Below are 26,694 nucleotides of genomic sequence, written 5' to 3' on the forward strand. Positions count from 1 at the left end.
GTATTCTTCTTCTTCGTCATAGAAGAGCTGAAGATCTTCTTCTTCGTCATAGAAGAGCTGGATGTCTTCTTCTTCCTCATAGAAAAGCTGAAGGTCTTCTTCTTCGTCATAGAAGAGCTGAAGGTCTTCTTCTTATTCTTCATAGACGAGCTGAAGGTCTTCTTCTTATTCTTCATAGACGAGCTGAAGGTCTTCTTCTTATTCTTCATAGTCGAGCTGAAGGTCTTCTTCTTCATAGAAGAGCTGAAGGCCTTCTTCTTCATAGAAGAGCTGAAGGCCTTCTTCGTCATAGAAGAGCTGAAGGCCTTCTTCGTCATAGAAGAGCTGAAGGCCTTCTTCTTCGTCATAGAAGAGCTGAAGGCCTTCTTCTTCGTCATAGAAGAGCTGAAGGCCTACTTCTTCGTCATAGATGAGCTGAAGGTGTTCTTCTTCTTAGAAGAGCTGAAGGTGTTCTTCTTATTCTTCATAGACGAGCTGAAGATCTTCTTCTTCATAGAAGAGCTGAAGGTCTTCTTCTTTGTCATAGAAGAGCTGAAGGTCTTCTTCTTTGTCATAGAAGAGCTGAAGGTCTTCTTCTTTGTCATAGAAGAGCTGAAGGTCTTCTTCTTTGTCATAGAAGAGCTGAAGGTCTTCTTCTTTGTCATAGAAGAGCTGAAGGTCTTCTTCTTTGTCATAGAAGAGCTGAAGGTCTTCTTCTTTGTCATAGAAGAGCTGAAGGTCTTCTTCTTTGTCATAGAAGAGCTGAAGGTCTTCTTCTTTGTCATAGAGGAGCTGAATGTCTTTTTCTTTGTCATAGAAGTGCTAAAGGTCTTCTTCTTTGTCATAGAAGAGCTGAAGGTCTTCTTCTTTGTCATAGAAGAGCTGAAGGTCTTCTTCTTTGTCATAGAAGAGCTGAAGGTCTTCTTCTTCGTCATAGAAGAGCTGAAGGTCTTCTTCGTCATAGAAGACCTGAAGGTCTTCTTCTTCGTCATAGAAGACCTGAAGGTCTTCTTCTTCGTCATAGAAGAGATGAGGGTCTCCTTCTTCGTTATAGAAGAGCTGAAGGTCTGCTTCTTCGTCATAGAAGAGCTGAAGGTCTTCTTCTTCGTCATAGAAGAGCTGAAGGTCTTCTTCGTCATAGAAGAGCTGAAGGTCTTCTTCTTCGTCATAGAAGAGCTGAATATTTTTTCTTCGTCATAGAAGAGCTGAAGGTCTTCTTCTTCGTCATAGAAGAGCCGAAGGTCTTCTTCTTCGTCATAGAAGAGCTGAAGGTCTTCTTCTTCGTCATAGAAGAGCTGAATGTCTTCTTGTCCGTCATAGAAGGGCTGAAGGTCTTCTTCTTCGTCATAGAAGGGCTGAAGGACTTCTTCTTCGTCATAGAAGAGCTGAAGGTCTTCTTCTTCGTCATAGAAGAGCTGAAGGTCTTCTTCTTTTTTGTCATAGAAGAGCTGAAGGTCTTCTTCTTTTTTGTCATAGAAGAGCTGAAGGTCTTCTTCTTCGTCGTAGAAGAGCTGAAGGTCTTCTTCTTCTTTATCATAGAAGAGCTGAAGGTCTTCTTCTTCGTCATAGAAGAGCTGAAAGACTTCTTTGTCACAGAAGAGCTGAAGGTCTTCTTTGTCATAGAAGAACTCTGAAGGTCTTCTTTGTCATAGAAGAGCTCTGAAGGTCTTCTTTGTCATAGAAGAGCTCTGAAGGTCTTCTTCTTTGTTATAGAAGAGCTGAAGGTCTTCTTCTTTGTCATAGAAGAGCTGAAGGTCTTCTTCTTCTTCGTCATAGAAGAGCGGAAGGTCTTCTTCTTCTTCGTCATAGAAGAGCGGAAGGTCTTCTTCTTCTTCGTCATAGAAGAGCTGAAGGTCTTCTTCTTCGCCATAGAAGAGCTGAAGATCTTCTTCTTCGCCATAGAAGACCTGAAGGTTTTCTTCTTCGTCATAGAAGAGCGGAAGGTCTTCTTCTTCTTCGTCATAGAAGACCTGAAGGGTTTCTTTTTCGTCATAGAAGAGCTGAAGGTCTTCTTTTTCTTCGTTATAGAAGAGCTGAAGGTCTTCTTTTTCTTCGTCATAGAAGAGCTGAGGGTCTTCTTCTTCGTTATAGAAGAGCTGAAGGTCTGCTTCTTCGTCATAGAAGAGCTGAAGGTCTTCTTCTTCGTCATAGAAGAGCTGAAGGTATTCTTCTTCTTCGTCATAGAAGAGCTGAAGGTCTTCTTCTTCGTCATAGAAGAGCTGAAGATCTTCTTCTTCGTCGTAGAAGAGCTGGATGTCTTCTTCTTCGTCATAAAGGAGCTGAAGGTCTTCTTCTTCTTCTTTATAGAAGAACTGAAGGTCTTCTTCTTCGTCGTAGAAGAGCTGGATGTCTTCTTCTTCCTTATAGAAAAGCTGAAGATCTTCTTCGTCTTGGAAGAGATGAAGGTCTTCTTCGTCTTGGAAGAGTTGAAGGTCTTCTTTGTCATAGAAGAGCTCAATTGTTTCTTCTTCGTCTAACTCAAGATCTTCTTCATAGATGGTCTTCTTCATAGAAGAGCTGAAGTTATTTTTCCAGAAGAGTTTAAAGTCTTCTCCATAGGAAAAGGAGCTTAAGGTCTTTTTTTCTTAGAAGAGCTTAAGGTATTCTTTTTCTTAGAATAACTTAAAGTCTTTATTTTCTTTGATGCGCTTAAGGCCTTTTTCATAGAAAAGCTGAAGTTCTTCTTATTCATAACAGAACTGAAAGGTCTTCTTCATAGAATACCTACTTTGGTAATACCTACATAGTTGGCTAATCGATTTTCGATTTTTACCGATTAATGCAAAATCGACTAAAAATTTGATTTGTTGTCAAGAGATAAAATGCAGCCTATTCAGTTCGAAATTTTAATTCTCCACTTGCATTAAAAATCAACATCAGATCACATTTTTCTTATTTTACTTTGTTTTTTTATTAAAATATGTAGAAAATGAACCTATACACTTTACAATCGAATGTACATAAATAGTTGAAAAAAACTTCCTTCTCTGCGTAAATACTTCGAAAACAAGTATTTAGTGCAACATCACAATGTTATCTCCTTACAAGGCATAGATAATAACTTGCACAGCCATATAGACGGTGGCCAAGAAGGCAACAAAGAAGGAAATAGCACGGGCAGGTTGTGGAACAACAACAACGGCATAGACCAAGGTGTGGACGATGCGGGCAATAGCAACGGCACGGAACAAATTGATGGCCAAGAATGCGCTGGGATTGGTCATGACGTAGAAGAAACCGGCAGCAAAGAATGGGATAATGTTTTCCATATCATTCAAGTGGGCTCTGCAAGGAAACGAAGAGGAGGAGGAAACAAAAACATGTTAAATAAATTCTAGAACCTGGAGATATTACTGTGAATTAACTTACCTGCGAACACGTTCAACGTAGGGATTATCATAGGTCACCTTGTCTTTCTTGGACATGCAATCTTCGGGATTGGCGAAGGTCTGTAAAATGATCAGAAAAAATAAGAAATTATTATTTAATATAATGACAAAATTCTATTTAAGGTGGAATTGCGGCCAATCAATATTAACCAAAAATTTAGAACAAAAATGGACATATAATGACTATTTTCCCTCTGCGGGAGTTTTTTTAATGTGCAAAGTGAAAATCACACCAATAATTGATATATAAATCAAATTACCCTAATTGTCAACCACCAGCGGTCGCCGAAACTGAGAAGTACCTGCCGAAAAGAACTATAACCACCATAGCGCAGCTTTCCTAAACAGACATCAAGCGAGAGTTGCCGGGATCGAAGATCTTTGTATGATACAGGTCATTATTTGCATGACCACAGATCTGATCAATGGGACGGATCAGTGGTTGAGACTAGTAGAAGTAGCGATTTTTCTTTGCAGCTCACGCAGAAGGGGAAGGCCACGAATTAGATGCAAAGTTTTAGAGGAAGACAACATTTCGAAATATGGTCCTTCAAATTGGAAAAGTTGCGCGCAAGACTGACGCGTTTAGAAATCTGTTTTAAGCTCGGCTTATGGAACAAATGTTCTGTCACTATTCGGATGGTTTGGCTTCTTGGGATGGATCCCGAGTGTAATGAATTGACCGAAAAAAGATCCCCACGGTCAGTCCAAAGACGAGAGGGGCTGAGTCCAATATGCTGAGGATGCGAAACTCTGTTGGGATTTTTTTTTTATTAATACGGTTTATGAAAACCACACTCTGCAGACTTTGAAAGTTTAGCTAAAGCAACATTCTGAAGGTTTAGCGTCTGCGGCATAACCGATGATGAGATGGCCAGGCCAATGGTCGCCAATGTCAACGAAGGAACAAAGAGTGTAAGATATTCGCAAAATTAATGTGCTCGATTGAAAGAAGATTTAGCAAGGTAAGTATCCGACAGAGTAGAATTACAAGAATTGAAGAAAGAAAATCTTGCCATAGGATCATAGTTGATTAAATAAAACGAAAACAGTAAAATAGTAGAAGGTGTCCAGAAGAAAACTGAAGATTCCAAGGTGCACAACTGATGCTATTCCTGATAAATATGCTAAAGATCGGCTAGGGACAAAATACAAGAATTGAAAGAGAAAATCGTTCCTTATGAAAAAAAAAAAATAACTAAGGATGCTCTAAAGGAAGTTTGAAGCCATTATAGTTGCAAAGAGACCTAATTTTTCTCTCCTCTATTTATTTATTTCAGTCTATGAAAATATAAATCCTTACAGTCTAGATTATTATAAATTATTGTATAAATCTAATATTTCTTTAAGTTTATCTATAGTATAAGTAAAATCCAAACATAATTCTAAATTTGTAAAATTGAATTTTTTAAGCACTCTTACAATGGGTTGATTTTGGGTATAATTTTTTTTATGTGTTGTTACATTAAAATATTCAAAAAGTCTAAGAGAACTTTGAATCCCATTAAACGAAGCGAATCAGAACAATCTATATATCCTCAAACAATTTATAAGGAAAAATAATAGACTTTTTAGATCAACGATCACTCAATAAATCTAGTTTACCCCAACCGAATTCCAAGTTCACATCACTAAGAAAAACATATAAAAATGTTAGTTAGTCTATTTGGCCTTTAGACCGGTTATACTATTCATTAATGGCAAGTCATGCCCATGCTGCTATTTAAAAAGTTGGCGACTTTTGCTCGCTTTAAGATAACTGTAAACAAATGGTTATGTGCCAACAACAATGCGTTCTCTCGTTTTCAGCTTGTTTATATCTCTCTCGCTCTCAGTAAATTAGGGAGTGTGGCACACTCGTTTGTTTTCCATGCATATGCAAATTAAATATATTACATATTCCATTATTTTTAGCCCATAAAAAACATGTCTAACAAAGTTTAAGATTTTTTTGTGAATCAATAAATTTTACTGAAATATTGACTTAATTATTAATTGCAATTTGCAAGTCATGCTTATTTAGCTTATTCCTAAACGAATCCCGTGCTTATGAAGATGAATGAAAACAAATTGCTGAGGTTCGATCTATTATTTCACCGGTATTATTGTGTTCCGTTTTTTTTTACCAATGAAGTTTTCTCTCTTCATTAAGAAAAAAAACGAATGTTAGAGAGAAAGTACCACCAAAGACATTGACCTTTGATAATGGCACCCAAATGAAGATCTTCAACTTTCATCATGTATATTATGAAACAAAAATTCGATGATGTTTGTTTCTTCACACATTTATGGAAATATGGTCACACTTTCTAAAATTAATTAGTATAGAATTAGATTTACAAGAATTGAAGAAAGAAAATCGTTTCTTAGTATCACAGTTGATTAAATAAACCGAACACACATTAACAAAGTAGAAGATGTCCTGAAGATGCCAAAAATAGATTTGTGATCAATATTCTATTCTGATGGAGATTTGAAGAAGGAAAATCGTTTCTTAGGAACCACACGAACAAATCAACAAAGATGTTTCCCAGAAGATAACGTAAAATGTCAATGTTAGCCTTGAAGGAAGGTTGAAGACATTACAAATCGAATTTTCAGAAACTCCAATGCACAGTATGACGAAACTAAAAATAAGCGCCCTATCATAGAGAAAAATGAGGATACAAACCATAGTGGATACAAACCATACATAGGAAGAAGACCTAATGCAAACATTTCTGAATGTTTCTGATGCAAAGCACAGTGTGAAGTTTTTTGGAATCTTAGCTAATGCAACCTTCCGAAGGTTGCAACTTCATCGGCGTCGGGCCGTTGTGTTCCTGAGACTGAACTTGATGAGCTGGCGAAAAATATCTGCCAATATCAGTCAGAGGATGAGTGAGAGGACTCACAGGGCTGTGGAGTGATTTCGCTAAGGAAACAATTATTTATGATACAGACAGCACTAGTACTTTCGATTTTATGGATTCTGAAAATACCAACTTTACACTAAAAGGAAGCTTGCAGTCATTACATGCCCAGTTTTGACGAGACATGAAGATAAAGCACGAAGACAGACATTAAATCTGAGCGCAGCAACGGATTCGATAATATACAGCCATGGATGTTGTTGCTAAAGAAATCTGAGGTTATATAGGGCGAAAATTTTCGATTTGTGTCGATCTGATGTAATTAGACATTCCGTGTTCATGGTGGATGTAATATTGGAATTTAATGAAAGCGGATAACATTTTGGTGAAAAAAAAATAATAGTAGCCCCTCTAAAGGAGGCATAGGAAAAATCTGGTAATTTCTGAACGACAAATTGGTTTTGAACCAATTTGGATATTGTAGTACACTGGTATTCGTCTTTTCAGTTTGCGGGTCACCTTTTAAGTGACGCGATACTTTATTTTATGTATCAGATACACATCGAATACTCAAATACATACATCGATTACTTAAACATAGTTGCATTCTATTGTATATCGTTATCGATATGCGCTTGTCATTATTCTACTACAATATATTGTTTTGACAATTGGATTTAAAATTTTTACACAAAAAGGAACTGTGAACAGGTATTTTAGGACGATAGGATTCTGCAATGGAAAGTGGTCAATTGTCTATGCCAGCCAATTGACAGAACTCAGCTACTAAATAAAATAAAGGCGTTAAATCTCAGATAAAGCTCCGAATAATATGGATGTTGTTGGTAGAGAAATCGATTTGGGTTGATCTGATGTAATTAGGCATTCCGAGTTCTTGGAGGATGAACTAGTGGAAACTAATGGAAGCGGATACATTTTTGCAGAGAAAAATATTTGCTTATGTCCAGTTGATTGAATTCGTCTATTGAAAGAAATTGAGGCGTTAAATCCGTGATGAAGCTGCGGATTCGATAATATACAGCCATGGATGTTGTTGGTAAAGAAATCTAAGGTTACATACATTATAGAATGGTCTGTGGTAATTATGGACCTTTATTGCATATTGTAGAAAATATTTGCAATGAACTTGATTTCGGGATGTTGTTCGTAAAGAAATCGAAGGTTACAGACATTTAATAAAGACCTGGGTTACTGATGAACCAGTTGCATTTCATATTGTAGAAAATATTTGCCATGGACTTGATTTCGGGATACAAAGAAGTTGATGGTCGTAAATCATTGGATATTAATTAATAAATTGGAACCTATAGTTCAATATTTATATACGAGAGTTAATACAAAGAACTTATGGCTGGGTAAAAAAACAAAACCCCAGAAAGGTATAGTTCAACATTTGTATGCGAAAGTTGATACCAAGAATTTGATATTTTTTGGAGAAATATGGTGTTGAGAGCCTCTTCTATAGGCACTTGGGTGAGAAAGTACTGCAGGTGCAAATTGAATACGACTCACGTTTTATTGACAGATTATGCCAGGGTAAAAAAAAAAAAACAAAATCCCTATTTATTCGGCTTCGACGTAACATTGGTGGAGGTATTTACATAAATGGCAGGAACCAATAACAGGGATGGTCCGTATGACGAATTTTTAGGTTTTCGACTGTCAAAAAGGTGTAAACGTCGAAAACGTCATATACCTGTATAAAATGTAGTAAATGTAGAAAACGTCATTTATTTTAATATTATTACCATATACCGTTATTTTCAAAAATACATATTATTTTTACATATATCTGACTATTCCTTACTAGAACTAATACAAAATTCTAAACTTTTTGGAGAACAAATTTTTGAAATTTTATATGGATTTCAGTAAAGCATACGTAATTTCCAAATTCATTAATGGAAATAGGTATTTTGTCAAAAACCTAATGGTTTTGGGTGGGTTTCCGACGTTTCTGACGTATGTAATATACGTCGATAATGTATGTCATTTACGTCACTGTTTCTGACGGACCATCTCTGACCAATAAGGCCCACTAAATACCTGAGTGTAATTATAAGCAGTAATTAGATAAGGAATCTGGTATTCTACGGAAGTTTAACCGATTGTTGAGTATTGATATCATGTTATTGATATATCGAGCATAAATTCAACACCCCAACTTACGTATCTACCGTGCAATTTGGGATTCTTGGATTCTTGTTAAGAATTTGTTATTTTTTAGAAAAAATTGTGATGTGAGCCTCTTTTATAGGACATATGGATGAAAAAGTACTGCAGGTTCAAGTTGAATACGGCGCATGTTTATTGGCACATTATGTCAGGTTAATAAAAAACCAAAAACCCCAATTTATTCGGATTCGACTTAACATTGGGGTGGAGGTACATAAATGGCAGAAAAGAATCAAGTTCCACTTAATATCTGGGTGTAATTATGAGCAGTAATTTTGATATGGCATCGCTGAAAGCGGTATTCTACGGAAGTTTTACCGATTGTTGAGTACTGATAGTTATTGATATATCAAGCATTAATTCAACACCCCACCTCACGTATCTACCGTGCAGTTTGGGATACTTGGAGCCTTATTAAGAATTTTCTATTAAAAAAAATTGTGATGTGAGACTCTTTTATAGAACACAGGGATGGTAAAGTACTGCAGCCCCTGTATTCTGTAACTTTTTAATAACATTCGATATTGTCTATTTTACAACAATTTATTTTGTTTGTTTTATTGTTTTTACAATAACAAAATAAATTTAAACAATATCGAATGTTGTTAAAACTTACAAAATAGGCCTACAGGTGCAAGTTGAATACGAAACATGTTGGCACGATGATTCAGCCTCACTACCGGGCAATTTGGGATTATTGGAGACTTGCTAATGATGATGGAAAAGTCGACTTGCATATTTGTCAGAAGTAATAATTGTAATAGCTAAAAGTCCTCGACCACATATCACAATTTCTGAGAAGTTTTAAAAGTCTCCAACTAAGGTCTATTAAATATCATGGTGTAATCATGAGCAGAAATTTGATGTGGATTTTGATGGGTTTGATCTGGTATTCTGCGGAAGTTTCGCCGATTGTTGAGTACTGATAGCAACTTATTGATATACCAAGCATTGATTCAGCCCCATCTTACGTATATACCCAATATGGGATTCTTGGAGTCTTGCTAAAATCGTAGGTCATCGGTAGTTCCTTAATAATGATGATGAAAAGGTCTACATACATATATGTTAGAAGCAACAATTGTAATGGCTAAAAAAAAATCCTCAACCCCCTATCATAATTTTTGAGAAGTTTTCAAAGTCTCCAATTAATTTTCCGTTTTTTTATAAAACATTATTTTTATAGATATTAACAGAAATTCTCTAAGCATGTTCACTTTTGGAATATTTTCAATATTTGATTTGGCTATATATATACAATAAAAATAAAACAAACTTATGAAATCCTCTTCAGTTAGTCAGGTAATTTTTTCAAAATTGCTTTGTCATCTCGTACCTAAATATTTGTTAGTGTTCATATTTTTCCAATTTTTGTTTGCTCGTTTCCAAGGCAACACCTGATCGGACATGAGCTTTATTTTCGGATTAATGAAATCTAAAGATAACTCATTGAACTTTGACTTTCATAGTTTACTGAAAAAACACATACAAACATACATACACATCTTTATCAGTTTTTTTAACTATTGATAACAGTTTTGAAAATAATTCCAGAATCGATGATAGTCGCACCTGTAATATTTATATTTATTTCTTTCTAAATGCCAAGCTATTTGGGCATTTGAACTATTCCACTCTGATAATAAAAAAATAAAATCGAAAAGCAACAACAAATTCCATTCAATTTTTCAATTTTGGTTTTTTGTTTTTTTTTTATTTCCAAACCACTTACCTTAGTCCTGAAACGTTGCATGGCAGTCAACAGCGACATAAACATCATTTTCACCACCAAAACAGCACTCCAGAAGATATAGGCTTTGAAGACGGCATTATCGAAAGTCAATAAATCCAAGGCGGACATTTTGCTGTTGTTGTTGTTGTTTTTTTATTTAATTAGAAAACAAAAAGAAAACTGCGTAAGACTACCGGCTCAACCGACACTTCGTAGTGAACTAAACTAAGGTCTTCACTAAATTTTTATAAATTTTTTTTTTGGTCAGCATTCTTTTGTTGGTGCGTTTTGTGTCGTCGTTTGTCGTTATCTCTGTTTTTTTATTTTCAATGGCGGGACCGGCATATTCTCAACGCTCAATGGCATGACATGAATAGTATTTCAGTGAGAAACGTCGCTCTCACTTTTTTTCCGAATGTGTGTCGTGGGGTCTTCTCATTATTGTAACGTATATTTTGTTGTTTCTAGTTGGGCTCTCATTCTTTGGAGACCAATGGAAATTTGGGGGCAAATGAGGCATTCCATAATAAATTAGGTATAAAATTATTCACTTATTTTTAAAATATCCGAAAATAATTTTGAAAAATTGCAAGCTTTGAATCTGGAATAATAAGTTTTCCATTTTTTTAAATTCATGTTTGGATAATCTTTAAAAAATTCTTACAATGATAATCTCTCCAAAAATAATTTATAAAAAATCCGCAGTTAGACTATGTCTCCAAAAAAAATGATTTTTTAAAATTAATATAAGTAATATTGTAGTCCGTAATATCTTCAAAAAATTAGTTAAAAATTCCATGGGTAATTTTTTCAAAACATTTTTTTCAGTTTACGTTTTGGTTATCTCTCCAAAAATAATTAAAAAAATCATATAACTATTTTACTATAAAAAAGGAGGTTATATGGGGACGACCCCATAAAGGGTCGAATATTTAAAATTTTTGGTAGAGAGATTTGTTACCATATACGACTTCATAATACCAAATTGCAGCGAATTCGGTTGAAAAGCGCACTCAAAAACCCCAAAATACCGAAAATTTGGGGGTACCCTTATATGAGGGCTATCCGAAAAAATGGACCTATATTTATAATTTTTCGTGGAGAGATTTGGTACCTATTAAGAACTCTAAATACTAAATTGCAGCCAATTCGGTGGAAAAATACGATCAAAACCCCAAAAATACTGAAAATTAGGAGGTACCGTTATATGGGTGCTACCAGAAAAATGGACCTATATTTATAATTTTTTGTGGAGACATTTGGAACCCAATGTACAAAATTTCAGCGTATTCGGTTGAAAAACGTGCTCAAGAACCCCAAAATACCGAATATTGGGGGGTACTGTTATATGGGAGCTATGCCTAAACGTGGACCGATATATCCCATCTTCGAACTTGACCTGCCTCAAGACAAAAGACGACTCTATGCAAAATTTCAGCTCCCCAGCTCTGAAGGAATTAAGATTCCTTCAGAAGATATCGTGATTACAACAGACGGACGGACGGAGGGACAGACTGACGGACATGGCTAGATCGTCTTAGAATTTTACCTTGATCAAGAATATATATACTTTATAGGGTCGGAAATGAATATTTCGATGTGTTACAAACGGAATGACAAAATTAATATACCCTCCATACTATGGTGGAGGGTATAAAAATTATTGTCTCCAAATAAAAACTAATCTCTCCAAAAGAAATCTGACCATTAGTCTTGAATAGTTCGGCTGGCAGCCCAACGACTCCTGCTGCCTTATTGTTCTTGAGCCGATTAATTGCATTTATGACTTCATCTTAGCTAGGTGGTATACACTCTATACCATCATATCATATTGGTTCTGGGGTATCTTCTTCTCCGCCAATCACCGCCAAAGCGAGAACTGCGCCTGTTCTGTACAACGTGCGCACATTCCATGTGAAGATTCGCAGATCGTGGTCCTTTATACGTTTGTGGGGGTTCGTCAACATTAGGGGGGTTTGGCTTTCTTTTTCTTTGCTTTCTCATAGTAGGTTGGGTCCGTCTGTCCATTATAATTTGTAAACACGATACAGGCCACATCTATGGACCAATCTTCACGAAATTTTGCATGTAGGATGGGTTCTGGCCAATGAAGACCCCTATTGTTTTTGGTAAAGATCGGTTAATATTTAGGGGATGAAATGGACCAAATACTTAATTTTTGTCGGGTTTTCTGGTCGCTCCAGAGGCCGCAATTATGGCCCAAACATCTCCAATTTTTACATGGAGAAGGGGATTGGGCCAAAGAATAATCATGCCAGTTTTGATAAAGATCGGTCAATATTTAGCGGGTCAAATGGACCCTGACTTTTGTGTGAAAAATGACAAAATTTGTATTCTATAGCGTATATATTTTCCTCTGAAGGACATTGGGCCGAGAAGTTGATAGTATATCCAAGAGGAGTGGTTGACCTTTAAATTGATACCAATTATATTGTCGTATGTACTCGGATGTGGGAGCTACACTCAAATATGTACAGGTGCTTACGTATTCAGATATTATTTAGTAACCCATTACCAGATTAGAGAACGGGAATATAGCGCTGATCGCTTTGAAATTTTTCATGAAGTTCCAGTTGTGGTCAAGGACAACGCTTTTAATTTTCGGTGATGATCAGATTAAAATTTTGAGATGAAATGGACCGAAAACTTATTTTTTTGCGTGTTTTCGAGTCGAATAATATCCGAACATCACAACACAACCCACCGTGAAGGGAATCTGGACAAGTAATTAGAAGGGCTTTACTGAATATTCGAAAATGCAAGGAAAAGGTTCTGTTGACCTCTAATCGGGCAAGAGGATGCAATAGCACGAGTAAACATCGGAGTAAACTTCCGCAGAAAGTTAGAATTCCGTGGTAGTTGTGTAGGGTATCGTATGGTCGGCCCCGTCCGACTATACTGCTCCGCTCACTGGTTTAAAAAATCTACGCTTGGAAAATATTTCCAAAATTATGTATTAAAATATCCAAATATAATATCTAAAAAATCCAATGACAAGATTTCGTGACCACTTCTTGGTGGAACGCCTCTGATACCGGCAATGGTGACGTGTTGATAGCTTATTTGTTGTCATAATTTCCGAACATATGCGAATATGCATGTCAGATCTAGGCGATAACAAAAACAAATTGTTTTGTTTTGTGGAAAATTGGCAAAGAGAGCGAACTGTTATATAAACCGGCATACTGTTATACGAGTTTTCTAACCCTCTTGAGGGAGACAAACTGAATGACGTTTCGGGCAGCATTTGGTGTTATAGGTATGATAGACTGGGCCGTCTTATTAAATATTTCCCTTAAATAAAATTCAAAAAAAAAAAAAAAAAATAAAAAAATTTTCCAAAATTCCAAAAAAAAAAAATTAAAATTCCATTTTTAATTAAATTTTTCAAAAATGTTTCTTATTTATTGAAGTAAAGCCCTTTAAGGGTTCAAAATCCACACCCACAAATTATTATATCTTATGAAAAAATTAACATGGTATTCAGTATTCTAAAACTAATGGAATTCGATACAAATTTTAAATGCCATATAACCGGTGATCAGATAACCTGCACCGAACGATAAAAAGCGTGCAGGTTGCGGCACCACAACCACAGCATAGACCAATGTGTGTATTATGCGAACAGCGGCCATTGCACGGTATAAATTGATTGCCACCACTGCCGATGGATCGGTAAGAACGTACAGGAGGCCGGCAATGAAAAAGGGTAGAATATTCTCCAGGTCATTCAAATGGGATCTGGGAAAGAAGAAAAAAAATATTATTTTCAAAATAACGAAAAAGATAAAAGATATTGTCCAGACACTTACCGGCGTACACGTTCCACATAGGGATTGTCATAGGTGACCTTGTCTCGCTTGAATAGGCAATCTTCGGGATTGGCAAAAGTCTGAAAAGGGGAGAATAAAATACATAAATTTTTAAATAATATTATTTATATAAATCCACGCCTCTATGAGTTGGTCAAAAAATATTCGTTTTATAAATCCACGCCTCTATGGGTTGGTCAAAAAATATTCGTTTTATAAATCCACGCCTCTATGGGTTGGTCAAAAAATGTTCGTTTTATAAATCCACGCCTCTATGGGTTGGTCAAAAAATATTCTCACGCCTCTATGGGTTCCTCAAAAAATATACCTTAAAAATCCAAATCACCATTGGACCTTCCAAAAAGAAAAGAAAATATTTTTTTAATTGAGGTTCCACTGTTATAGCTTCGATTCTCTCTTTATGAGCGTAAATTTGTTATAATGCCGGTTGGAATGCATTTTCCGTAGAGTAACTGAAAATACCTGCTGCCAAGCTTGAAATGACGTTGTGATTCAATAAGTTTATGCATATCATTATCGAGCGTTTAAAAATAATTAGATGCAGTTAAATGACAAGGAAGTATGGAAAAAAATAAATAAAAAACAACTATCATTTAATTGAAATGCAACCTGCAATGCAATCCATATTTATTATATCTGAACTTTGGAATGTTAGGAAGGAATAAAATTCGAAATTTCTTGAAAACACTTGAAGTACACAAATTCATCTTCACATCCAGGCATTTTTTAACTCCGATTTTATAATTTTTCGGTTCTATAAATCTGAGGTCCTCCATATAGAATTTTTATTTATTTATTTTTCTTTTTCAAAATTCCCTTCCTTACTCACCCCGGTTCGGAAACGTTGTAATCCGGTCAATATGGCCATTGCCAAAATTTTCAACACCAAAATGCCCGACCAAAAGATGTAAGCCCGGAACACATCATTGTCTAGATTCAATAAATCTGTTGCATTTTTTGCCATCGTTATGGGTGGAATATTGTAAATGTTAGCTAACGCGTATATCCGAACGATTGAACTTGTGAATTGCTACTGGTTACAGTCATCATTGCGGAAATTGATTATATTTTTGATTCTCTGATTTGTAGAAATTCCATTGTCAGAGATTAATGGAAGTCTGGCTCACAATCTGAATAGATCAATGTAAAATTAAGAGAGAGTATTAAGTAAGCAGGTAAATTGGATTAGCAATCTCCTATAAATATCGGCAATTGACATAAGGTACAGAGCGAGGGGAATATGCGAATTCTAAAGGAAAATATTCTTTAAAAAATCCACGCTTCTGTGTCCAAGAAATATTCTTTAAAAAATCCACGCTTCTGTGTCCAAGAAATATTCTTTAAGAAATCCACGCTTCTGTGGGGTGCCCAAGAAATATTCTTTAAGAAATCTACGCCTCTGTGGGGTGTTCAAGAAATATTCTTTAAGAAATCCACGCTTCTGTGGGGTACTCAAGAAATATTCTTCAAGAAATCCACGTTTCTGTGGGGTGTTCAAGAAATATTCTTTAAAAAATCTACGCTTCTGTGGGACCCTAAAAAAATTTTTTTAAGAAATCCATGATTCTGTGGGACCCTAAAAAAAATTTTTTAAGAAATCCATGATTCTGTGGGACCCTCAAAAAATATTCTTTAAGAAATCCACGCCTATGATGGTCTCTCAAAAAATATTCTTTAAGAAGTCCACGCATATTACGGTCCCTCAAAAAATATTCTTTAAGAAATCCACGCCTATGATGGTCCCTCAAAAAAATATTCTTTAAGAAATCCACGCTTCTGTGGAACCCTCAAAAAATATTCTTTATGAAGTCCACGCCTATTACGGTCCCTCAAAAAATATTCTTTAAGAAATCCACGCCTATTACGGTCCCTCAAAAAATATTCTTTAAGAAATCCACGCCTATTACGGTCCCTCAAAAAATATTCTTTAAGAAATCCACGCCTATGATGGTCCCTCAAAAAATATTTTTTAAGAAATCCACGCCTATTACGGTCCCTTAAAATATATTCTTTAAGAAATCCACGCCTATGATGGTCCCTCAAAATATATTCTTTAAGAAATCTACGCCTATGATGGTCCCTTAAAATATATTCTTTAAGAAATCCACGCCTATGATGGTCCCTCAAAAAATATTCTTTAAGAAATATTCTTTAAAAAATATTATTTAAGAAATCCACGCCTATGATGGTCTTCGAAAAAATATTATTTAAGAAATCCACGCCTATGATGGTCTTCGAAAAAATATTCTTTAAGAAATCCACGCCTATGATGGTCTTCGAAAAAATATTCTTTAAGAAATCCACGCCTATGATGGTCTTCGAAAAAATATTCTTTAAGAAATCCACGCCAATGATGGTCTTCGAAAAAATATTCTTTAAGAAATCCACGCCTATGATGGTCTTCGAAAAAATATTCTTTAAGAAATCCACGCCTATGATGGTCTTCGAAAAAATATTATTTAAGAAATCCACGCCTATGATGGTCTTCGAAAAAATATTCTTTAAGAAATCCACGCCTATGATGGTCTTCGAAAAAATATTCTTTAAGAAATCCACGCCTATGATGGTCTTCGAAAAAATATTCTTTAAGAAATCCACGCCTATGATGGTCTTCGAAAAATATTCTTTAAGAAATCCACGCCTATGATGGTCTTCGAAAAATATTCTTTAAGAAATCCACGCCTATGATGGTCTTCGAAAAAATATTCTTTAAGAAATCCACGCCTATGATGGTCTTCGAAAAAATATTCTTTAAGAAATCCACGCCAATGATGGTCTTCGAAAAAATATTCTTTAAGAAATCCACGCCTATGATGGTCTTCGAAAAAATATTCTTTAAGAAATCCACGCCTATGATGGTCTTCGAAAAAATATTATTTAAGAAATCCACGCCTATGATGGTCTTCGAAAAAATATTCTTTAAGAAATCCACGCCTATGATGGTCTTCGAAAAAATATTCTTTAAGAAATCCACGCCTATGATGGTCTTCGAAAAATTATTCTTTAAGAAATCCACGCTTCTGTGGGGTACTCAAGAAATATTCTTTAAGAAATCCACGCTTCTGTGGGGTGCTCAAGAAATATTCTTTAAGAAATCCACACTTCTGTGGGACCCTCAAGAAATATTCTTTAAGAAATCTACGCCTCTGTGGGATGCTCAAGAAATATTCTTTAAGAAATCTACGCTTCTGCGGGACCCTCAAATATTCTTTAAGAAATCCACGCTTCTGCGGGACCCTCAAATATTCTTTAAGAAATCAACGCTTCTGTGGAGTGCTCAAGAAGTATTGATTAAAAAATCCACGCTTCCGTGGGATGCTCAAGAAATATTCTTTAAGAAATCCACGCTTCTGTGGGGTACTCAAGAAATATTCTTCAAGAAATCCACGCTTCTGTGGGGTGCTCATGAAATATTCATTAGGAAATCTACGCCTCTGTGGGACCCCCAAGAAATATTCTTTAAGAAATCCACTCTTCTGTGGGGTGCTCAAGAAATATTCTTTAAGAAATCCACACTTCTGTGGGACCCTCAAGAAATATTCTTTAAGAAATCTACGCCTCTGTGGGATGCTCAAGAAATATTCTTTAAGAAATCTACGCTTCTGCGGGACCCTCAAATATTCTTTAAGAAATCCACGCTTCTGCGGGACCCTCAAATATTCTTTAAGAAATCAACGCTTCTGTGGAGTGCTCAAGAAGTATTGATTAAAAAATCCACGCTTCCGTGGGATGCTCAAGAAATATTCTTTAAGAAATCCACGCTTCTGTGGGGTGCTCAAGAAATATTCTTTAAGAAATCCACGCTTCTGTGGGGTGCTCAAGAAATATTCTTTAAGAGATCCACGCTTCTGTGGGGTGCTCAAGAAATATTCTTTAAGAGATCCACGCTTCTGTGGGGTGCTCATGAAATATACTTCTAGAAATCCACGCTTTTGTGGGGGTGCTCAAGAAATATTATTTAAGAAATCCACGCTTCTGTAGGGTGCTCAAGAAATATTCTTTAAGAAATCCACGCTCCTGTGGTGTGCTCAAGAAATATTCTGTGGGGTGCTCAAGAAATATTCTTTAAGAGATCCACGCTTCTGTGAGGTGCTCATGAAATATTCTTTTAGAAATCCACACTTCTGTGGGGTTCTTAAGAAATATTCTGTTAGAAATCCACACTTCTGTGCGGTGCTCAAGAAATATTCCTTAAAAATTCCACGCTTCTTTGGGACCCTCAAAAAATATTCTTTAAGAAATCCACGCTTCTGTGGGTGCTCAAGAAATATTTTTTCAGAAATCCACGCCTATGATGGTCCCTCAAAAAATATTTTTTTAAGAAATCCACGCTTCTGTGGGACCCTCAAGAAATATTCATTAAGTAATTCACGCATCTGTAGGACCCTCAAAAATTATTCTTTAAGAAATCCACGCTTCTGTCGGACCCTCAAAAATTTTTCTTTACGAAATCCACGCTTCTGTCGGACTCTCAAAAATTTTTCTTTACGAAATCCACGCATATGATGATCCTTCGAAAAATATTCTTTAATAAATCCACGCATATGATGGTCCCTCAACAAATATTTTTCAAAAAATCCTCGGCTCTGTTGGTCCATATTTTTAAATCTATGCTACCCACTGTAACGTGACCTAAAACCCACAATTGGACAATGAGTTTTCCTAACGCACTTTAATTGCGAAAAAAATCATTGTTTTTTACATCGTTTTCTTGTCGTGTGGTTTTGTTTATTAATAATTTTCAAAAATAATTAGGTTATGTTTACAACGTCGATACTCAAAAGCCGGTCACACACACGAATGCCAACACACTGAAATTGACAATAGAACAAATATTTTCAAATTATTCTTCCCCCCTTTTTAGTGCTCTAGATCTACTTAGAAATTTAGTACAAATTCTCAAACACCCAACACCCTTTACCCGCCATGAATTAAAACTGCATTACTCACCCAACACTTTTCTGAGTCAATGGGTCCGATGTGCTTCCATACCCATCCCCATTATCATCATCTCATTATAATATTTTGGCATTTATGCAGTGATTATCATCCAACTGTAGGCAACTTTTTGTACAATTTTCTTGGAATCTAGTGCGGGCGGAGGGGTAATCGCGCAGCACTTATTGCTATTAACTCTTTAAAAGGCCTCCCTTTGTCCACTTAATCATCTGGAAAGTGGATTATGGAATTTATGTTCGTAATTTGTAAAAATTTTAATAATGTTTTTTGTAGTTGTTGTTATTATGGTTGTTGATCTACATTAGTGTAGGTTGGGATACACAATGCAGGGTTGTACTTAGAGAGAAATATTCCGAAAACAATAAAAAGGGCCGAAAATAGGAACACAATTTTTAGAAGAATATTTTTTGAGGGCCATTTATAGGCGTGGATTTTTTAAAGAATATTTTTGCTACGACCAACAGAGGCGTGGATTTTTTAAAGAATATTTTTTCCATGACCATCATAGGCGTGGATTTTTTAAAGAATAGTTTTTCCATGACCATCATAGGCGTGGATTTTTTAAAGAATATTTTTGCAACGACCAACAGAGGCGTGGATTTTTTAAAGAATATTTTTGCAACGACCAACAGAGGCGTGGATTTTTTAAAGAATGTTTTTTCCATGACCATCATAGGCGTGGATTTTTTAAAGAATAGTTTTTCCATGACCATCATAGGCGTGGATTTTTTAAAGAATAGTTTTTCCATGACCATCATAGGCGTGGATTTTTTAAAGAATATTTTTTCCATGACCATCATATGCGTGGATTTTTTAAAGAATATTTTTTCCATGACCATCATAGGCGTGGATTTTTTAAAGAATATTTTTTCCATGACCATCATAGGCGTGGATTTTTTAAAGAATATTTTTTCCATGACCATCATAGGCGTGGATTTTTTAAAGAATATTTTTTTTTCAAGTAGCTCTGAAAGGCCCTGCAAAAATCATATTTCCCATTCTTTCTCCATTTCATTCCTCCGTTTTTTTTTTTTGTATGATCAATATTTTGATATGCACATTTTATGCTGCCTGGCCATCAGTTCATCTTCAAACCGCATAGGTTTTCATTTGAAATTCAAGTTGAAACACAGCATGGCTCAAGAAGTCGTCTGCGGACCCCTGGCCACAGTCATGAGCGATCATTTCCTTTTGGCTCTGCATGTAATTAATTAATTGCTTTTTGTTTTTTTCTCTTCTCATAATTTCATAATATGACAAGAACGATTATAGGTGGGTGGGTCGGTGGTCATTGCATCTGGTTGTTGTTGTTCTTGTTGTTGTTTTGTGGACAAATAACATACATAATTACATACAGATTTGCATAATTCATGTCAAAACACAAAACAAAATTATAATTTTGGTCATTTTCCGCACGGCAATTCAATGACTGCTGTCAGTTACGGTTCAACGATCACGATGATCGAAACGTTGATAACGGAAGTTCAGTTTTTGTTGTAAATGTGAAAGTGAAATAACCGGATAACCGAAAAATAATAGAAAAAAAACAATGTGAAATAATAATGAAGAGAAGCTTTATTCAGGAAACACAAGGATATGGATATTAAAGATATAAAGTGATTTCAACAATAAAAAATTTTATAAAAATAATAATTAAAAAAATTGAAATCAATTTTAATAATTTTTTATTGGACATTAACAAATTGAGAACATTATTGAAAAAATGTCACACGGTGATCGCGGTGGCCGTATAGGTGTGGTGAAATTTTTGGAATTGGTAATTTTTTTAATAAAAACTTGTTAATTTATAAAAAAAAAACTACAAGATATACCATAAAGAAGCATTTTGTGGAACCAACAGAAGCGTGGATTTTTAAAGACCAACAGGATGTTTTAGTGCATTTTGAGGGTCCCTTAGAAGCCTGCAGTTTTTAAAGAATGTTTTTAAGGCCCCACAAGCGTGGATTTATAAAATAATATTTTAAAGAATATTTTTTGAAGGACCATCGTCAGCGTGTATTATTTAATATTTGTAGAAGGACCTGCAGAATCGTGGATTTTTTAAAGAATATTTCTTGGATGACCTACAGAAGCGAGGATTTTTCCAATAATAGTTTTTGGAGCACTAGAAGAAACATGTGAATTTTTTAAGAACATTTTTCAGAGAGACCTGCAGAAGCGTGGATTTTTTTTTTTGGAATATTTTTGAGGGACCAGTAGAAGCGTAGATTTTGTAAAGATTTTTTTTTATGAAGGACTAGACGAAGTGTGGATGTATTAAAGAATATTTTTTGGAGGACTAGGAGAAGAGAGGATTTTTTAATAAATATTTTTTTTTGGAGGGCTAGAGGAATCGTTAATTTTTTAAAGAATATTTTTGGAGAACTAGAGATAGCGTGGATTGTCGATTTATTAAGGCATGTGTTTTAAAGAACCAACCAAAGATTTAATAAAAAAAAATGTTGGGCGCCAATAGAAGCGTGAATTTTTTTATACCCTACACAACTTTGTTGTCAGAGTATTATAGCTTTGTGCAGCCCCAAACGTTTGTAACGCCGCGAAATATTGGTCCTAGACCCACCTTTAAGTATACCGATCGTCATATCTCGACTAGCTGAGTCGATCTAGACATGTGTGTCCGTCCGTCCGTCCGTTTGTCCATTATAATTTGTAAACACGATACAGGCCACAGTTATGGACCAATCTTCACGAAATTTTGCATGTAGGATGGGTTCTGGCCAATGAAGACCCCTATTGTTTTTGGGAAAGATCGGTTAATATTTAGGGGATGAAATGGACCAAATACTAAATTTTTGTCGGTTTTTCTGGTCGCAACAATGGTCCGAACATCGTGAAATTTTGCATGGAGAAGCGGATCGGGCCAAAGAATAAGCATGCCTGTTTGGAGAAAGATCGGTCAATTTTTAGCGGGTCAAATAGACCCTGACTTTTGTGTGAAAAATGACAAAATTTGTATTCTATGGCATAAATATTTACCCCTGAAGAACATATACCCGAGGAGTGGTTGACCTTTAAATTAAGACCAATTATATTGTTGTATGTACCTGGATGTGGGAGTTACACGTAAATATTTACAGGTGCTTACGTATTAATATATTATTATTAGGGCGGAAATATAGCGCTGATCGATTTGAATTGTTCCATGAGGTTCCAGTTATGGGCAAATACAACGCCTATAATTTTCGGTGATGATCAGATAATAATTTTGGGATGAAGTGGACCGAAAACTTAATTTTTTTGTTTTTTCGAGTTGATCTATAGGCCATAATTGAAAGCCGAACATCACAACACAACACCTGGTGAAAGGTGTTTGTTGGCCTCTAGTCGATCAAGAGGGTGCAAATATCGCGAAATATTGTCCAATCTCAGAATTTAGTATCACAGAAAGTTAGATTTTCGTGGAAGTTGTGTAGGGTATCATATGGTCGGCCCCGTCCGACTATACTGCTCCGCTCACTGGTTATGAATATTTTTTGAGAAACCACCATAGGTGTGGAAATTTAAAAAAAAAATATTGTTGAGGCCAAAAACAACGTGTAAAATATATATTTACCATACTATCTGAAGGTTCGAATCAAAAATACGTATATTTTTGGAGACCAAAAAAAATTTTTTTTGGAGATCTGAGTATATGTTCTAGGTTTAACAGCGATTTCTTAAAAACTCGAGAAACTCTTAAGAAAAACTGGGGTAACTTTTTTTTACGGATTTTTTTTTTAATATTTTTTAAAGTGTGTTTTTTTAATTATATCTTGAGAAAATATATAAAAACAAGGAAAAAAGGGTCTGTCGGTGTTGCAGACAGATGTATACCCTCAGCCTGTGGTTTGCAGAGATCTTCGGAATGATATACAGTTTTTTTTTATTAAAGAGGTTTCGGATTTAATGTTAGGTTATTCAATTTGCTTAAAATTTTATTTGCAAATTTTAAAAGAATTGACCGTTTGTTCCGACGAGTCCCACCTTCTGACTCAATCTATTTATGGCAGATGCAATATGTTTTGTAAATTTTAGTCCCATACTGACATTTTATTCGCCTTATATTGGCGATTTCAGATTATTGAAAATTTTTACCATTTGTGTGGGAGGTACCAGAAGTAGTGACCATTTCTGCGGGAGTTGCCAAAAGTAGAGAACTAATGGATCCCACCTTCGAACTTGATTTAGGCTTGGTAAAGATAATAGGCTGTACAAAGTTTGGCTCAAATCGGACATTAATTTCGCTCAATTTTTGATTTATAAGCCAGACAGATAGACGGATATTTGTTAATCGACACTAAATTGTCTGAAACAGATTTGGTCCGATGAAACACGGGTTCTAAAACTAATATTTTGATAAGACACATTTTTACCGTATCATACATACCCCAATAGCCATTAGTGACGATCAGATTTTTTTTCGATCAGTGGGTATTATTTTAAAGATTATGGGGTGTATCCATTGATGGGTGTATGTTTTGGACCCCGATTTTTTTTTGAAAAGTTCTAACATAAATGATAGACTACAAAGATATGGGATTTAGAATCCTATAAAAACAACAACATTCTGAGTTCTTGGAGGCTGAGAAACAATTTTTGTAGAAAAATATTTAAAATAAAATACCGAAAATGGATCCAAGACCTTGACCTTGTCTATGTAGACAATAAGTTGTAAATATGTTGTTAACATTCCAATAGCCAAGAATATCGTCAATTCGGCCGGGAAATACGCCTAAATTTTTTTAAAAAACAAAAATAGGCTGGGCCTTTATTTGGCGGCTATGTCAAAAAATATGTAAACGTAAAAATGTTTTTACGCTCAAAGAATCCGTAAGGCTTAATTTCAACCACTTCGTTGGGAAATTTTGGGTGATACCTTCAATAGAGCCTATTTCAAAACATGGAACTATTTCTTAAATTTTCTGTAAAAATGTGACATACAGAAGCGAGGATTGAAGAAATCGAAACAGTACACTTCGGTGAAAAAATGCATCAATTAAAAACCAGTAAGGAATGTTTAAAAGTCAGACAGGGCCGATCCTTCACCACATGCATGAAATGTCTTGCCCATAGAACAGACATACTATCTTCAGAGGATCATCGACATGCAATCGAACTAAATTAAATATAGGTGCACCATTAACATATTTAAATCTGAGCCGATTTTCATGAGACTTAGCAGACATCATTCTAGACTTAATTCAGTACGCTGCGTCAAATTTCGTGCAAATCTAAAGATGTATAGGAACTTTGGTACACTATGGGAGCTATATCTAAATCTGTGCCGATTTTCACGAAACCTAACCCACACAATTCTAATCTCAATTCAGTACACTATGCCAAATTTCGTGCAAATCGAAAATATATATAGGGACATTTGCGAACGAAAATATATATAGGGACATTTGCGAACCATTTGCTTAAACTCGAATGAAAATATATATGGGAGCTATATCTAAATCTGAACCGATTTGCATGAAAATTAACACACATCATTCTATACTTAATTCAGTATTCTATACCAAATTTCGTGCAAATCGAAAGATATACAGAGGCTTTTCACGAGACTTAGGAAACACCATTCTAGACTCAATTCAGTACACTATGTCAAGTTTCGTGCAAATCGAATGAATTGTAGGGACTTTAATGCTCCATTAACATAGAAGCGGACGAAAATATACATGTAAGCTATATCAAAATCTGAGCTGATTTTTACGAGACTGAATACAGATCATTCTAGACTCAATTCAGTATGCTATACCAAATTTCGTGCAAATCGAAAGAAATATAGGGACTTCTGTAAACTATTTACATAAAATCGGACAAAAATATATATATATGAGAGATATATCTAAATCTGAGCTGATTTTCACGAGACTTATAACACGTCATTCAAGACTCAATTCAGTACGATATGCCAAATTTCGTGCAAATCCAAAGATATATAGGGACTTTGCTACACCATTTACCTTAAATCGGACGAAAATATATATGGGAGCTATATCTTAATCTGAACCGATTTTTCCCAATTTCAAAAGGGTTCGTCCTTGTGGCAAATAAATGAGCTATACCAAATTTCATTCAATTCGGATCATAAATGCGACCTGTACTTTGTTTAAAATTTAACATGGACAGAGAGATGGGCGGACCGACATGCATAAATCAATTCGGAAACTGATTCTGTGCATATTCTCAAAAGGAGCCATGGCTCTCTTTCGTTTCCTTTGGCCTGTTACAAACTTATGAAGGGTGTAAATACCAAAGGAGGACAGGTTACCGCTTTATAGACTATACCAAAAAGTGGACCTATATAACTTACAATATAATATATGCTATGTGAACATTTTCAAAGGTCTGTCCTAAATATTTCGATTATACATAATTTTATTCTGTTCAAAACTATATAAAAAATTAAGAGGGTCTCCGGTGAATATTTCGAGATGTTGCAAACTGAACGCCAAATTTAATATACTTTGCACCTTGGAAATGCACATGGAAATGTAAAAATCCAGGCTTCTTATAGATCCACACAAAACTCTCATGTTTTCACTTTATTCTTTCAAAATTTGCAGGTCCCAGAAAAATATATTCTTTTAAAATTCACATTTTTAATATGTCTATTTGTTGTCCCGTATTTCCAGGGCTTTGCCATAGCATGCTTAGTTTTGCATTACTACAGTTTCGATGATCGTGACATAGCCACATCCCTATTGGCGACAGGATCTTTTAGCGGTTATATCATTGTTTTAGTTGGTGTATTTGTAGGTGAGTACTTTTTTCCAAAAAGGTCACATGATGAGATTCAAATGCACAATTTTTGGAATATTCCAAATTTTTGGCTAATTCATTAAATAATAATTAATATAAATCCACTTTTCAATTTTTTCATTATTTATTGATTTCTTCTTTAATGAAAATCTATTAATCAAAATAATTCAAATTGCATTGCCTACTTTTAGGCGCCATGATGCGTGCCCACATTCATCGACGCATTGATATTTTCTTTAGCATTATGGGCTGTGCTCTGTTCATAGCATCGGGTGTTTTCGTCATTGAGGCATGGGAATATTCCTTCCGAACGAGGACACGAGATTTAGCGTTGATCAAAGCCTCACTGGCCATTGTGAATGGGGTGCTGTTCGGATTTGATGCCATTTTTACATTTCGTGACAAATAGACGAGACGAAACAACAACAATCAACCATTTAACTGCCAATAATAATTTCCATTAATTTTAAAAATTACCTTCATTTTTTTTTATACAATAATAATGATGTGAGTGTGTGTGCGTTTTAATTTTAATTTTTATTTTTCTTTTTTTTTTTGCAATGTAAGTAAATGCTAAAAATAATAATAATAAAAAATATGTTTTGATGTTAAAATAAAAAAATGTGTAGAAAAATTCTTTTTTTTTTTTTGGAATTCATCCCTTAGAGGTGGTTGCATGTGTGAGTGAGTGTCGAGCGAAATGAAGGGGTAGGGGTAAGTAATAAATCAATTCTAATGCCATTTTTGCGTCGTAGTTTATTTTTTCGGCAATTTATGTTAGATATTCTTTTTTTTGAATAGCAACGCAGTAGATTAAGGATATCCGCATATCCTTTGTGTGTAAGAGAAGGGGTCTGCATTCAATGAATGAAGAAATCGCATAACTATGGTCCCCATGCTTTCTTTCGAGTATCTAAAAAAGGGGGAAAAGAATGACTAATCAGTATTGAAACGGAATATTTGAC

At 35.2% G+C, this 26,694-nt stretch overlaps 3 protein-coding genes across 3 annotated transcripts; 1 reads left to right on the forward strand and 2 right to left on the reverse strand.

The window, feature by feature from the left end:
* Positions 1-3,020: 3,020 nt before the first annotated feature.
* Positions 3,021-10,303, reverse strand: LOC133324571 (microsomal glutathione S-transferase 1). Its single transcript, XM_061533411.1, has 3 exons — positions 10,149-10,303; positions 3,349-3,428; positions 3,021-3,264 (listed from the first exon to the last, which is right to left on the reverse strand). Exons 1-3 carry the CDS (start codon positions 10,275-10,277, stop codon positions 3,021-3,023), a joined length of 453 nt encoding a protein of 150 aa, XP_061389395.1. The 5' UTR covers positions 10,278-10,303.
* Positions 10,304-13,666: 3,363 nt separating this feature from the next.
* LOC133324578 (microsomal glutathione S-transferase 1-like) lies at positions 13,667-14,966 on the reverse strand. The gene is made up of 3 exons (XM_061533418.1): positions 14,832-14,966; positions 13,982-14,061; positions 13,667-13,910 (listed from the first exon to the last, which is right to left on the reverse strand). Exons 1-3 carry the CDS (start codon positions 14,964-14,966, stop codon positions 13,667-13,669), a joined length of 459 nt encoding a protein of 152 aa, XP_061389402.1.
* A 5,129-nt stretch (positions 14,967-20,095) lies between these two features.
* Positions 20,096-26,138, forward strand: LOC133324584 (uncharacterized). Its single transcript, XM_061533424.1, has 3 exons — positions 20,096-20,164; positions 25,603-25,726; positions 25,921-26,138. Exons 1-3 carry the CDS (start codon positions 20,096-20,098, stop codon positions 26,136-26,138), a joined length of 411 nt encoding a protein of 136 aa, XP_061389408.1.
* The last annotated feature ends 556 nt before the right edge of the window (positions 26,139-26,694 follow it).

This window comes from Musca vetustissima, unplaced genomic scaffold, assembly GCF_032173495.1.
Source record: "Musca vetustissima isolate MV318-11 ecotype Yass unplaced genomic scaffold, APGP_CSIRO_Mvet_v1 utg2693, whole genome shotgun sequence".
Classification (NCBI taxonomy): domain Eukaryota; kingdom Metazoa; phylum Arthropoda; class Insecta; order Diptera; family Muscidae; genus Musca; species Musca vetustissima.